This window comes from Varanus komodoensis, unplaced genomic scaffold, assembly GCF_004798865.1.
Source record: "Varanus komodoensis strain SLA01 unplaced genomic scaffold, ASM479886v1 scaffold19, whole genome shotgun sequence".
In the NCBI taxonomy this organism is placed as follows: domain Eukaryota; kingdom Metazoa; phylum Chordata; class Lepidosauria; order Squamata; family Varanidae; genus Varanus; species Varanus komodoensis.
This window is the reverse complement of record NW_025335550.1, coordinates 14,036,321-14,052,039: the sequence shown is the minus strand read 5'-3', so window position 1 is coordinate 14,052,039 and position 15,719 is coordinate 14,036,321. Positions and strand designations below refer to the sequence as shown.

The 15,719-nt window shown below is 41.7% G+C and overlaps 1 protein-coding gene across 1 annotated transcript in view; it reads left to right on the top strand.

The window, feature by feature from the left end:
- Positions 1–6,891: 6,891 nt before the first annotated feature.
- TTC39B (tetratricopeptide repeat domain 39B) overlaps positions 6,892–15,719 on the top strand; it is an 83,577-nt gene continuing 74,749 nt past the window's right edge. The window contains exon 1 of the mRNA XM_044427623.1: positions 6,892–7,542. Within this exon, the coding sequence (XP_044283558.1) occupies positions 7,483–7,542 (60 nt within the window). The 5' untranslated portion in view covers positions 6,892–7,482. The remainder of the gene's footprint in view (positions 7,543–15,719) is intronic.

The following is a 15,719-nucleotide window of genomic DNA, read 5'->3' as shown; positions in this document are numbered from 1 at the left end:
TAGGGTGGCCACTTACACACTGTCGAAAAGAGGAAATGCATAGAAAAATAGAGAGGAGACAGTTTCACATAAAATTTGCAAAGGCTCACTACACATATAGATATATTTAGATATGTTTTATTTATTTGATTTCTATGCCAACCAATAGCAGACATTTTCTCAGTAATTTACATCTAGCTCATAAACAAATAAAATTGCATGTCACAGCCAGGTCCTGGATTGTTTAATCCAGGAATCAGCAGTGGCACATGGGAAGGCGCGAGTGCTATAATTTCTACTTTCGTTTTCGCATTAGCAACCCAGTGATGTCCCATTCCTGGATTAATTAGTGATATCCAAACCTGGAACTCTGGTTTGTTTCAGGTTTAAGCAACCCAAAAAGAAAAAGACCTTGGAGTCATTGTAGACAGCAAGCTAAAAATGAGCCAGCAATGTGATGCAGCAGCAAAAAGGGCAAATACTATTTTGGGATGCATAAATACAAGTATCACTTCCACAATAAGAGGAGTACTAGTTCCCCTTTACTCTGCACTAGTCAGGCCTCACCAAGAATACTGTGTTCAGTTCTGGGTACCCAAAAAACACAGAAAAACTAGAAAGGGTTTGGAGGACAAAGATGATACAGGGTCTCCAAGCCCTATGATGAGGGACTGAAAGAGCTGGCCATGTTTGGCCTTGAGAAGATAAGACTGAGAGGGGATATGATACCTCTCTGCAAGTACCTCAAAGGCTGTCACACAAAGGAAGTGACTCATCCCTGAGTATAGGACACAGAACAACAAACTTAAATTACAGCATACCAGATTCAGGCTAGGTACCAGGAAAAACTTCCTAACTGTCAGAGCAATACAACAATGGAACCAGTTGCCAAGAGAGGCTGGACAGTCATCTGCGTGGGATGGTGTGACCTGGCAGGGCGTTGGACCCAATGGCCTACTTGGCCCCTTCCAACCCTACTATTCTATGAATCTACGAAACACAGGAATTGGCTGTGATGTGTCCACTGAACTAAGGACACTAATTTAAATAGAAACAGCAGCTCACCTTGGTGGTGAACACTGTGACCCCATGACTTGTGTGTCTCATCAGCCGGCTATCTAGGTGTGAACTGTTGATGGGCAACTTCAGGGTCCCTGCTATCCTTGGCCTTACAATGGACAGCTCTTCAAATAGGGAACTGTCTTCTGCCAAGTACCCCAAAACTGCTTGCAAGGGTTTGCTGTCCTCCATAGCACTGTAACTATAATAAAATATGGAACTTTCCGTCAGCTGAGTTCAGATACAATAGAAACACATGGCTCCCATGGCAAGCCATGAGCATGAGCCTCAAATCTGTATAAGGCTCAGTTTTATATGATCACCCTCTCCTCTTTCTCTGCATGATTGAAAGCTTCTGTTTTTACGCTGACCACCATTCCTTCGCATGTCTGCTCGAGGGAAACTGTGATTTGTTCAAGATGCAGTTAGTTAAAACAAAGATCAAACTATCAGTCATTGCTGCTGCTTCTCTGGCTGCTGCTATTGTTATGAGACTACCTACATCAGTGACCATGTAGGCTTTACGCTCATTCAGAGCTCCTTCTGGCTTTCCCTGAATGTGTTGTGTTGTTTGCAAGACTGTGTCATCTTCCACATAACTTTAGTAACATGCATAACGCTTGGAACAGCTCGCAATTATAACTCTCTTTAGAAAGTTATGTATGTCAGATATTTATACCCTGCCTTCAATTGTAATACTAATGTCGCAAGTTGACTTGCAAAATTAAGCATGCTTTATGAGGTGTGGGTATGAAATTAAAAATCTAGGTATGTCACCTGGAAGGATACTTCAAAGAATTTATTTTCCAGGGTGCCTTGGACCAAAAAAATAATGAATTCATCTGTCTAATTCCATAGAATGCTATGTGTGATTTCCCCATCCAGAAATCCAGTATTCTCAAGGATATTTTTAAGAAAGTAATGTGATATAAACAAAGGTCCTCAGTGGCCTGTTTGTGGCCTGCCCTTTAAATAATAAGCACTATAGCATTATGCAGCTTATCCCAAATGTTCAAAGCATTTTACACACACTGGCACATCAGACGTTGCTCCCCTGTAAGAAAGGCCACAATTGTCACTGCATTTTTGCAGGTGACAGCGCTGATTTCATAATGAAGAGCAGTTTATTATTTATCATATGGCACAGTCACATCACATTTCATTAAAAAAGCACAGGCATGAAAATATGACATATAAAATATAAGATCTAAAATACCAAAAATGGACGGGATACCTACATTACAAAATTAAATAATTTTTTGCTTCGATTTTCCCAACCAGTTTGTCACAATGACTGTTCATGTCCGTGACATTCCTTAAGTTATGCATGTCCCCTGGGCGGTGCTAAAGAACAGCCACTTCAAGGCAAAACATCCAAAGCCTTCAAGGTATGGCAGCCAGTTAATCCTAGTAATTTCCTGGCTATATCACATTACATTATAGGTAGGATGGTAACAGCAACAAACAACAATTAAAGCAGAAGGAATTCACAGTCTTGGCTGTGTTGCTTATGCTAGTTCTAGTTAATGAAAGGTACAATGAAAGGTGCAATCCTATGCAAGGTCAGACAGGAAAAAAGGCCTATACATTCATAGCATGTCTTGCATAGGACTGCACCCAAGCTATGCTTGCAGGTGAGGCTGTCCATGACATTGTCCTGTGCAAAACTCAGCATTTTAGGGTGAGTCCACACAAATTTGCCTAAGTGTTGCATAGAAGAGTGGGTTTTAACAAATCCTGGGTTGTTCTGGTATCCAAACTGGGTCAGGCTATATTTCTGCTGGTGCCAACAGGGCCGTCTTAACGCATGGGCCTGATAGGCACTTGCCCGTGGGCCCCATACTAATCTGGGTATGTTAACCCTTGGAAAATTGGAAAACTTCCAAAATTAACAGTAGTTGTGGTTGTCGTAGGGGCCCCAGTACACTGCTTTGCCCGGGGCCCATAATGCTGTTAAAACGGCCCTGGGTGCCAACCATTCTCTCAAATTCCTTTCTAAAGACATCTCCTCCTCCCTTTCAAATACACACATCTGGAGCTAGTGCTAGCTGTTCATGGAACATGACGGAAGTATAGCCGTGCATTGCATCCAAGAAAGCTATTAGGAACTGCCTTTCACATTTCTACAGGCTGGGCTTCCTAATTTACACCACAGACAATGAGATCAAATTGTGAATGGAGCTAGATTTCTATGTTATCTTTCACTGGCTCTTTGTGGCTTTGGTTTGCATTCCTTTTGCAAATGATTACATACATCAAACTAAATTATATACAAGGCACTCTCTGTAAACCTTTCTCAATTACATCCAAAATTTAAATCTGTGGATTTTTTTTCTGTAAAGTGGGTTTCTTTGCTGAAACCACCAAGCTGAAAAACACCGAGCTGAAAAACAGTGATGCAACTGCTGAAAACTAGTTAGGAGGAATGGAAACACCCAGTTAGGTGTACATGTTGACAGAAAGGATGCTAATTGCTTTTGTGAAATAAAATTATCTTATTGCTACAAATTTGGGTGTGGTTTCAGGAAACAGTGCACAGAGAGTGACTGGAATATATGGCAAAGCAACCTCTCCCTTATGATTAGCAAGGTATTAGCCAATCAGTAGGTAAGCATGAAAATATAGTGCATTTAACAAAGGTTGACATTTTAGGGTGCTAAAATGTAGGCTAAATAACCTTTCCAGAATATAGACTTCAGTAGCCACTGAACCCTTGGACTTGAAGTTCAGAGCAGAAGAGGCCATGGTTGCTTCTCTAGCAGAAGGCAAGGTGATAAGGAGCAAGCTTATTTCTTGTTTATGGTCTCTGTGATTTCCACATGTGTGTGTTGTGGCTTGCAGAAAACCACCTGGAACATTTTAAGAGCTGCACAGTCTTGTCCTCAGCAATTGAGAAGGAAACAAGTTGTGTGCAGATCCTGTGCTTCTGTGACATAAAGGTTGTCTTCTGCTTGCTCCCCACAGAGATTTGTTTCTTCCAGAACGAACATTTGCCACTGCAGGAACAAATTCAGGGGTGGGAGAGTCACAAAAATGACCACAGAGGGTGCATAGAGGCTACATCTTGCCTCCCTTGTTGTATTACCACCATTTTATTACTACTACTACATTTATACCTTGCCTGTTTCCTTTGCAAGGCTCCTTAGACAGCCCTCCTCCTCTCCATTTTAACTTGTGAGGTAGGTTAGGCTAAGAATTAGTGGCTGGCCTCATGCATAACACCAACTATGGTAGTTTCCACAGCAGGGTGGTCCATTATGTTGTCTGAGCCCTGTTGAGGATTTATCTCACAATTCATTTCTGTGACACTGTGGAGAGAAACAATGGTCTATCGTATGGTTTCCATACCATGGCTTATCCAGCTATCTGAACCCAGAAACATAGCTTGCACTTAGCTACCATAGAGTCCAGTGGAAATTGCAGAAGCCACTCTAGCCATCTGGCCTCTATATGCAGACCAATGAGGAAGAGACAGGCGACATAGGCAGGAGCAGAGTGCCCTGGCGTTGAATTTTAGCCACAGAAGCTGATGGGATTGGCGGGTGCCAATGAGAGGACTGAAGCAGGAAGGTGGAAACTCTGTGATTGTCTGACAGCCTCACCCAGACAAGAAAACACTCCATGTGGAGACCACATGGGATATTTTAGTGTTATGTGTCGATGAAGCCAGTGACTGGCCTAAAGTGACATAGTGAGCTTCATGAGAAGGGACTTGAACCCAAATTTCCTGAATTCTGGTCCAGTGCTCTAAACCATTATACCAGGCTGCATGTATTGGCTCAATTTCAGCAGGACCAATAAAGCTCAGCTGTTTTATGTGAATATATTGTACAACTCTCGCCAAGACAGGGTAGGCCCAGAGGAGAGGAGAATTCTGAAAAGCCTCCAATCTTCAGTATCGAAACCATCTTAGAAATAAATAGCATGTAAAACAAAAGCTTTATACCGACAATCTAATCTTTAAAAATTCCACATGCAATCTTCCAAATCCAACAGAAAACTCACAACCAGTATTTTAAATAATATTGACAATTAGACATTGTAAGCCGTCCTGAGGCTTTTTTGCGATTAGGACGGCATATACATATTTTAAATAAATAAATAGACAAAATATTTAATACTGGTTCAAATTTTGTATCTCTGTGCAGGACATCAAAGTCTTTCCTTCCTTCCTCCTCCTCCTCCTCCTCTTCCTCCTCCTTCTTCTTCTTTTGGAACTCTGAAATCCATCAAGGGTTCTGAAGCACAAAATAGTGGAATAGGGGTGCCTCTTGCTCAGCCCTGGAATTTGTGACTGGTACTTGAAAGAGAGTCCCCAAGTCCTTCCACCAAAGAAGAGCCTGCTGGATCAGGCCAAGGACCCATCTAATTATTATTATTATTATTATTATTATTATTATTATTATTATTATTATAACATTTCTATGCCGCCCCTTGCTGAAGCCTCGGGGCGGCTTACAACACAATAAAATACATTGAAATACAATAGAACATAATAAATTACCATTAAATACAAAAATACATTGAGTTACAAACATAATAATATAAAATTAAAATTATCAGTATAAAATAAGTAAATAAATAATATAGGAGGAGAAAAGAGAAGGAAGAAGAAGTTGCCCTGGCCAGATCATATATTTTAACAATTAAAATGATGTTTAAATAAAAAGGTCTTTACCTGGCGCCGAATCAGCACGCTGTGCACACAGTGGCCAGTGACCCTTTCCTCACAGAGGAGTTGTTGAAACTCCTTTTCGTTGCCCCTTTCTGCACATTTTCCAAAGGAATATCCTTTCTTAGATGCAGTGGCCAGAACTGGACCAAGTATTCTAAAGGGCTTCTCTTTTCAAGGCATTTATTGTGGTCCTTCACTCATGGAAGCTTGGAGGTCTTTTTCTTGACACAGTCATCCTCTACGGCCTCTCCCATGTTTTCCAGCCATTTTTGTGGATTGTTTTTTAGAATGAGGAAAGTTGGCTATTTTCCTGGATGCTGCCATTTTTCACTGCAAAGGCTGAGTGAGGAACTTTGATGGTTCTGTTCTTGTACTACCATGTGGTTTTGTGCTGTGGTATAGCAAGGTAGGTATAGGAAGGTATAGAAACATGTAGAATGGTAGGAGGAAAATCTCTAGAAAATAAACCTCACGTGAAGGATCTTCTAATCCTTCTGCAAGGAAAGCAGCAGAAGCCTCAGCAAAGTACCAGGTTAAATGCATCATATAGAGAAGCCTTCTGGCACACTTTCCTCGTTCTAAAAAAGCCGCAGACAGGTTTGCAAAGCACAGGAACTGCCTGGAGGGTGATGGCGTCTCCTCAAGCACTCCGCCCCCGTAAGTGAGGACTCAGGGTCGCTTTGTGAAGGGTACCTTACAAGTTCAATGGATAGGTGGGGGCTTTTTCTTGTGCTCCAGGTTTCAAGTGGGGGCTTTTAAATTCTCTGAAGGAGACAAAGATCCCAGTTTCCTTTTTAAGTTCTTCTCCCGTGAAATTTTATTTTGAAATAAAGGTTTTTAAAGGTAACAGAACAGAATATGCACGATAATGTAACTATTTTTTATTTAGTACATCAGATCAGAATCCATACTGGCTACTATGCTTAGCCTGTTATCGACATGCTTCCCATCTCTCTCGCTTTCTAAATTGTTGAAATAAAGTTATAATAAAGCCGACGGAAAGAAAAAGCATACATGATAATATAGCGATTGCTTTATTAGATAACAAGAACACAATATACGTGAAACGGCTTGGCTAATTGCAATGTTTCGGCTGTGCTTCCCGTCTGCCTTCCATTCAGCACTAAGCTGCCCATTGACAGAAGTTTCCGCACCTCGTTCCGCGCACACGAGCGACGTGCCTATTTCGCACCCAAAGACCACCCTTGACGGGCGGCACGGGAGGCGAGCGAGCGCGCAAAGACAATGGCAAGCCGTCCCATAGGTTGTTTCTTCGTCATGCAAAATAAGGTGGGTGGAGCCTGCAGAGTGGTTGGGAAATGAGACGGACTTCAAAGCTGGTTGAGCAATAGTGGGTGGAGCTTGATGTGTGGAAACGAATCCTCGCTTGCCGGCAGGAAGAAGACGAGGTGCTGGCTTTCGTGCCCGAGTGCCCGCGCTCCCCCTCCGTGCCACGGTTTGGCTGGGTGGGCGGGAGCTGGCTATGCAGATGAAAGCGGGCACGGGCTGGGCAAGCGGATCGCCTCCCGCGGCAGTCTGAGGGTCGGGTCCGGCGGAGCCTGTGGCCGGCCAGCCAGCCAGCCAGCCAATCAACCGCCCGCTCGCCCGCCCGAACGAACTCCGGAGGGGACGGCTCGCCTCGGGTGATTCCCTCGTCCGGCCGTGGGCTCCTGCGAGGGACGACCGGAGGCGCCGTTCGTCGACTCACACGTACGCATCCTGCCCGGAAAGTCGCCGTCACACGAGGGGAGCCGACCCTCGCCGTGAATATGGCGAGTGTCAGAAATGGAACCGAAGGGACAAGCGGCGGCGGCGGCGGCGGCGAGGAGGTAACCCTGGCCGGAGTGAGGGTGGGGCTCCCTGACAGGAGGGAAGAAGATGCTATACGCGGTGTACGAATGAGTGTTAACGTGTGAATGTCGCTGTCTCCATAGCTTTTCCAGCCCTCATCGCTTACCGGGAAAGGGGGAAGGTCAGACTTTCAGGCTGGGGGGCGGAAGGGTTTTCACCTCGGTGCCCAGCTCGTAGACGTCGAGGAGCTTCTCATTTGGGTCCAGGTAGGGGTAAGTGGGGAGGATGGAGGGGAAGGCCTGCGATGCCAGCAAGATCCCACTCGTACACGCACTTTCTCTCGCCTGGTCGCTTTGCCGTCCTTGACTCACTTGCTGCTAGCTTTCCTAGCGCCCAACAGGTGCGTGGATCCTTCTCTTTAGAGTACTCAAAGATTAGATAGAGGTCGCTACTGGGTACTTGGACGTGGCCGTGCCCCTGGGGGAGGTGGTACAGAAAATTGACGTTTTGAAAAACAAAAGCACCCCCCCTCCGCATGTGCACATCCTTTTCTTTTACATATTTATTTAGAGCCCTTAACCTTATCTCGCAGTATTTTAGATAAGATGAGGTTGCTGAAGTTTTAAAAGCCATTGAGCCTTGCTTCAGATTTACAGAGTAGAAGCCAAAAGTAACTCAAGATGGCCCCTCAGTAAAGGCTGTTAGACTCTCCCCACAGTTACCATAGGTAGTATTATTAACCACACAATGTGTGTTGCATATTCAAAATTACAAAGTGGTATCAAAGCCCATCAAATGGTTCAGAGCATCTGCTCACATATAAGCATAGTAGCAGTGCCTCATTGCTGTTTAGGGTGTAATGCTTTATGAAAATTATGCCTGAGTCCCTTTTTAGGTGTTTAACATGCGGTAAGTACCTCATGTATTAAAATTGGCCATAATGCCTCACCCTGGCTAGCCCCGGAAGGAGAATCAAATGCAGAACTTCTAGCAACTTGTCATTAAGCCATCTCTAGAAAACATGCCTATGCTTAATTTGAGTTTGAGTCGTAGTGTAGCTTTTATGCTTCTTGAAAATTCTTTAGAGTGCTGTTTTTCTAAGCAGTTATGCTGTATTTATTTCTTTGAAGAAATGGAAGACAGGAATATGTAAGATGAACTAGCAGAACTATGGATTGTACCTAAAGTTAGTCCTTCTTAGAATGGACCCATTGAAATGAATGGGACTCAAACCAGCCTAACGTTGGATGCTACTCTGTATGCATGTTGCCCCAATTGCACACCCTGTAATAATAACTTAATTACATATGAACCTTATTAACCAGATAGTGTAGGAGGAAATAAAATGTCTCGTGTTAGTAGTGCCTTGCATAATTCAAAAGGTGTTTTAGTAAAACAATCCAGATGTCTTGATCAAGTGAGTCAAATTACTTACACAACAAATATTGTGGATTGGTATCAGAAATTTGATTCCTGGATTCTTATGACTAAGATTATGCCCTATCATTCCTAGAACATGCATTGAGGGATAAGTGCTCATTTGCTTTTATTTTATATCTAGCTCTTGAGTGTGCACTTCTCATCACTGGTTTTGACTGGAGAAAACTTAATGAGAAAAATGGCACCGTATATGTCCTGAAACTGGTATTAAGGCGGTTCAATACATGAAATACAACAAAGACTGTTTATGAGATACAGGCTTGTGCATTGGTTATCTTGAAATAAGTGGTGGTACTACTCTCTGTCCATCACAGGTGTATCTTGGGTATATTTCATTCTTTCATCACAAGTGGAAGCTGGTTCTGGCAAAGAAAAATGACTAAGGATGCAATCCTATGCATGTTTTGACAGCCCTACAACTCCCAGAATTTCCCAGCCAGCACAATGAAAAAGGGCAATGCTGGGAGTGATAGGGCTTACTTCTGTCCAAACCTGTATAGAATTATGCCCTAAGCAAATATGCCTAGGTATCTCTTATGACTGTGCTAGTGAGCCCCCTTTAATGTGAATTTTTACTAGCAATGTCTACTGTATCCTATCAGTCCCCTTGTCTGAGGATGGATGGTATTCTGACGACTTTTAGGGCACTCATGCCACAGATAATTATTTGCTTGGACGAGTACTATTATAGTAAGGTTTATATACAGGCAGTCCCTGGGTTACAAATGAGTTCCATTCATCAAATTTGTATACATCACATATACCAGCATATAAGATGACCATTGAAACTGGAAATAGTCAGGCAAAAATTGAGGGAGATGAGTTGTCTTATACACCAGATGAAAAATTTTCATCATTTTATATTCAACATAAGAAAGATAATATCTATCAATTGTATTTACAAGCTCATTTAAAAATAATCATTAAACTTCTTACTGGTATTGGGGAGCTCATCCTGTGTTGGGTCATGTTGTGAGCCGTGTGTGCAGCTGCAGTCCCACATCTGGCACCTGCCCCCCCCCCCCCCCCCCCGGCCCATCCATGGTGCTAGCACCAGCCATTTTCTCCAACCAGCCCCAGCCGGCCAGTCTCCTTGTGGGCCAGTGTTGGCCTCCAAATCAGAGAGGTAATGTTAGCTAGAATATGGTAACATGACTTCGTGAGAGTCTAGAAGCTTCCAGCTGACAAATACCCATATGTACTGGTGTATAAGAGCCCCTTGAAACTGAAAATAGCAAAGCAAAACTGGGTGTCATCTTATACACCCAGAATATGACAAGCGGCAGAAAAACAGCTCAAAATATTGATCTTGTCTTGAATGTGAGTTGCCTTTATATGGCAGTATATATGATAAGTTGGATCATGTATGTATGGGTTGTATATAGCATGAATAAGCCAAATGTTTGTCTTAGTATGCATATATATTTACCTTTCTATGGAATATAAAACACTTAAGAAACACTTCCATATACAGTTGGCCCTCCATGTTCATTGGGGTTGGGGTTAGGGGCAAAGGACCCCTGCAAAAGTGGAAAAACTGCGACTATCTCTAGTCCCGCTCTAAACCTTAACTCTTAATACTGGGTACCATATGTGTACTGGATTGCTTCTCTTCTCCTGCAGAACTTGGTCTGATCCAACAGGCCTCCTCTTCTTCATTTATTACATTCTTATGTTCTTATTCCTTGCCCTCCCTTTCATTCATCAGTACCTCCTCTTTGCACCAAGGAAAAGCTGGAGGGATTTCCCTCTCCGGATGGGCAGGGTAAGAAGGCACGCTCTGGAGGCCTCCTTCTCTCCTCTTTCGCTCCACCCCTCTCTATGGAGATGATGGTTTTCCACAGTAGGGCACATACCTCCAAAAGTTTCCATGTTCATTACTATGAACCAATTATTTTTAACTCAATTTTTTAAATTAATAGGTTTTATGGCAGTTCATTCATAAGCCTGGATGTTCATGACTTGGATGTTAATAATCCAGGAACTGTCTGTAGTAATGTACATCATTCAGGAGCTTAACACCGAAAGAGGAAACACTGCCCAAGCAAAAAACTACAGCAAGTTCTTCTTTCCTTCCAAATACATCTAAAATCTTACTCACTTTAATAAGCTTAGTCTGCACAACTGTATGCATCCCTTTCCTTGCAGGTTTCTTAGTATTCTGTTTTTAGCCAAGCTCTCCTTTCAGAGGACCCAGTCTCTTGGGAGGGAGAAGCTCAGAAGCTTGCCTTGATCAACTGTGCTAGTGGAAGAAGACTTCCCTGCCACTTCCTGCCTACAGCAGCCCTTCCAGTTCCCTGAAGTGTTACACAAAAATTCAGGACAACCTGCTGAATGGGGGAGCTGTGATGTTGTGAGGGGGAGGCAGGCAAAAATTGTGCAGAAGGATTTTCTTTGCAGAAGGCAGGTCTTGCATCCAACCCAATTATCTATAGTACATTTATTGTGCTGTAGCTCCTGTGTAACACCATAATATTGACTGTCACAATTTGTTTGTGTTGCCCTTTAGATTTTTAGCCTAAAGATTTGTATACTCTAATCCATGGTATGGGGGTCTTGAATTATGTACTGTTGTATTGTGTGAAGCCAGCTGTGCTAACAAATTACGAACAAACCACTTTAACCATGAAGGAACCATGGTTTGTTATGTTGTTTAAACTGTGGGTTAGGGTTGTGTTACTTCTAGGTAGTGGATGCTAAGCTACAACCCTAAGACTCACCTATGTGAAATACCTATTTTACTGCTATCTCTCACAGAGATAAGATTTCTCAAGTTGCACAACACACTGATCATTCTAAATTTTATATTAGAGCAGCATGAGAACATTTATTTTCCTAGATAATGATTCTAGTATCTGAGGCAAATTAAACTTAGAAAACAAGAGGCAAAACCAGCTGAGGGTAGGCACTTGGAACAGGAAGTAACATGGCTGGAGAAAATATTAACTCTTGCTCTGCTTCAAATTGTAGTTTCCTCTATTTTATTACAAAAAGGGAAAAACCCTTCCTTAGCTTTATTATATGCATTATATGTGTAAGCTACCATTTAAAAGAATGCTTTGCATTTTAGGAGTAAGTTTGTAACATGTGACAAAGTCCTCATCTTTTTGTTATTAATGAAATACAGCCTTCAGGAATACAGTTCTGATCAGAGGAGGGTAGTGGTGGGGAGACTGAGAGTGCTTAGCCTTTTCCTTACTAGTCATTTTCCTTCCCAAATAGTTCCTCATACCAATTTAGGTGGCTCACTTGCTGATTCTAAATGAATAGTTATTCTTCTAAACATGCCTTTCAAAATGAAGACAGGGGACAATAGCTTGAGATGGGAAGTTTAGGAGAAAATGACCAGTGAGTAAGGTTAAGTAGCACTGTCCATTCTACTGCAACTTTCCTCAAAATTGCAGTCTCCCATGTCGAGTTTAGTTATTTTTAACTATATTTTCATGTAATGTGGCTTTGTATTTAGGAGACAAGGAATGGTATACCTGCTTCCATATAAGTGAATGAACAAGCTAGTAGAGGAGGGATGGAAAATTCATTCTCTCCTCTGTTCCCAGCACAGAAAGAGATAATCATCTGCTATTTCAAAGCTTTTTGGCAAGCTGTTTAGAGTTGCTTAAGTAATTATTTGCTTTGTGTGTACCTCTGCTCTTGCATGTAACAGTGCGTGTCTCTGAGGGGGTGGTGATAGAATCAAGGGAGAAATGCGGAGAAAAAGCGCTTGTCTTTCCCTTGCTAAAATGTGTGCATGGTAAAAATAAACAAAAGTTCAGGGTTTTTTCCACAAGTTTATTATTATTTTTTTCCCACAAGCTTTTATTATTTTTATTAATTTCTATACCACCCATCAGCAAAGCTCTCTGGGCAGTTCACAACATGATATGACAACAAAATACAACACAACAGCATTTAAAACATTTAAACATTCATTAAAATAGCATTAAAATACATTAAATACAATGAAAAAGACCCAGACAAGGAAATAAAAAGGCACCTGGATAAACCCATCAGACCCCTAGATATCCAAGGAGATCTTTAAAGGCTTCCACAAAGAACTCGGTGCTTTTTTGTGTATATACTGTATACAATATTTGTATAATATAGCATACTGTACAAAGGCAAGAATCACAATTCATTCTGCTTCTGGCTTTGGTTTGGGCAGCTGTTGGAAAGCTGACAAACTTCAACTGAAATAATGCAGACCTCAGCCAGGAAAAGGCTCTTATGTGTACTGTAGAGTATATCATCATAAGTTTCTTGATTAATTCACTACCCTTGAAGACATCTAAGCTGGTAATTCCCATGCTCTCTAAATATTGCCTTCACCATGTAATTATAGACATAAATTTCAGTAAGGCATCCCTTAGAATGGATTGACCAAGTCTCCTTTTAGCAAACTTTTCCCCAAGAACAGGTTGTAGAGCACTAGTTCCCAAATGTTGGGAGACCTGTCTAAAGTAGAATTCCTTGCTGTCTTTTTGTTTTGTTTCACTGATGCAGCACAAGTAATGGGGTAACTTTGTATTAAAATTATCAAATTCATTTTTACCTGTTTCTTTATGCTTGTTTGCTTAATCTTGAAAGGCATACTACTATTAGCCATCAATGAAATTAGCTGCAGCAGCAAATGGAAATTCATGTCCTGAAAAAAATAAATCTAGAACTGTCTTTTTAGGCAGAAGTGAATTAAAATCTCCCACTTGGATGCATCCTTACCTTAACCTGGAAAGAATGTTTGAAAGTGTCAGAAAAGCCAAGAGCGATGCTGCCAGGAGGCCAGACACTCTCACTAGGCTGGTTTCCTAACAGGGTCACCCAAGGTGAAATGGTCAGAGCTGAGACACTTGCCTAAGATGCAGCCACCTGCTTCAGGAATTATGGTCATATTAGTAGACAGGAATTAATGTCTATAATGGAGATGAGGCATAGAAATTCCTGAAAGGCAGTTATTGGTAGTTGAAGGTGACACTGATGGAGGATCTTTCACAGGGAACTGTGCAGAGAATTAGGCAGTGGTAAATCACTTCTGAATATTTCTCACCTTTAAAAACCTATGATGAAACAGTCCAAACTGAGATAAAAGGTAGTGCCAAAAGATGAGATTCCCAGGTTGGAAGGCAATCATCCAGCTACAGGGGAAGAGCAAAGGCAAGTGTGAATAATGCTGTCATTAATGACCCAGTTAGATCAAAGCAGTCTAGTAGCTGACATGCACAGAGGCAAAAGAAAAGCTGATGCTGCATAACACATGCACTTGGAACATGGAACTTGAGAAGGTAAGCTGGAAACTGTAAAAAAGTGGAACAGATACACATCACAGTACTTGATGTGAGAGAATTAAAGTGGACTGTAATGTGACTTCTTTCAGTCTATGCTCCAACAGATGAAGAAGACAATGACACTGAAAACTTTTATGCAGGCATCCAAGAGGAATTGGATAATACACCAAAACAAGCTATACTGATAATCACAGGTGAATAGAATGCAAAAATAAGAAACAAAACAGAATCCAATATTGTGGGAGAATTTGGCTTAAGGGTACAGAATCAAGCAGGAGAACAACTCAGATGTCTGTGTAGCCAAATTCCTTTTTATTGCAAATACTTACTTGGCAGCTGATCAGACAACTGTACACAGGGGCATCACCAGAGGAAATCAAATGGACTATGTAAGTGGAATTAGGAGCTGTCCAACTTGTATTCTTGCTGCCAAAACAAGACCAGAAGCAGATTGTGGTAGTAACCACACATTTTAATATCAAAAATCAGAGTAAAACTTGAAAATATCACTAACAGAAGCATAGTGCAAAAATACAACTTACGTAATGTTCCTGAGGAAGTTTACATACAGACCAGATTTATGTTATTGAACTCAGTTGTGAACCAAATGAACTGTGGACTGAAACAGGAGCTATTATTAAGGAAGCATGCCAAAGGACAATCCTTGTGGCAAAAAGAAGGAACAGGCCTAGATGAATGACAGAATAAATGCAATTGTTAAGGACAGGCGAGAAGCAAAAGGTGACAGAAATAGGGTCAGAACCCTGAATGCAACTTTTCAGCTACTATTGTGAAAGGACCAACAAACAAACAAACAAACTCTGTTGCAATGGCCAGTGCAAAGAAATAGAAGAGAGGCACAAAAGAGGAAAAATAAGAGATTTCTTCCAGGAAATCCAAGGAATCAAAGAAAAATCCTAGATTAGGAATGCTGAAAGATCAACAAGGGAACATACTATCCGACCAGGATAAAATAAAGAGAAGCTGGAAAGAATATACAAGAGAACTACATAGAAGAGATGAAAAGATGGCAGACTCCTTCAAAGAGGAATCATGTGAGGAAGAGCCTGTAATATTAGAAGTGAAAGCTGTTCTGAAAGTACTTGGGTAGCAGTAGATGGATAGCAGTAGATGGGTACCAAGAGAACTATTCCAAGTTGCAGAGATTGAATTGGTCCAAATCCTAACTAGAATATGCCAACAAATACGGAAAGCAACACTAAAGGCCCACAGACTGGAGGCATTCAATGTATATTCCAATCCCCAAGGCTGGAGATGCAAAATTGTGCACCCCTGCACTAATATCCCACACAACAAACTGATGCTCAAGGTGTTACAATAAAGGTTATTACCCTATATGAAGTGAGGATTGTCTAATGCTCAAGTTAGATTTTGAAAAGGGAGAGGCACTCAGGGGTGTCGGTCTGTATTTTGTTGAGTGAGTCCTTGACTGTGAATCTCAAGATTCTATGGATGCTTCTGAAAGAATCGGATGT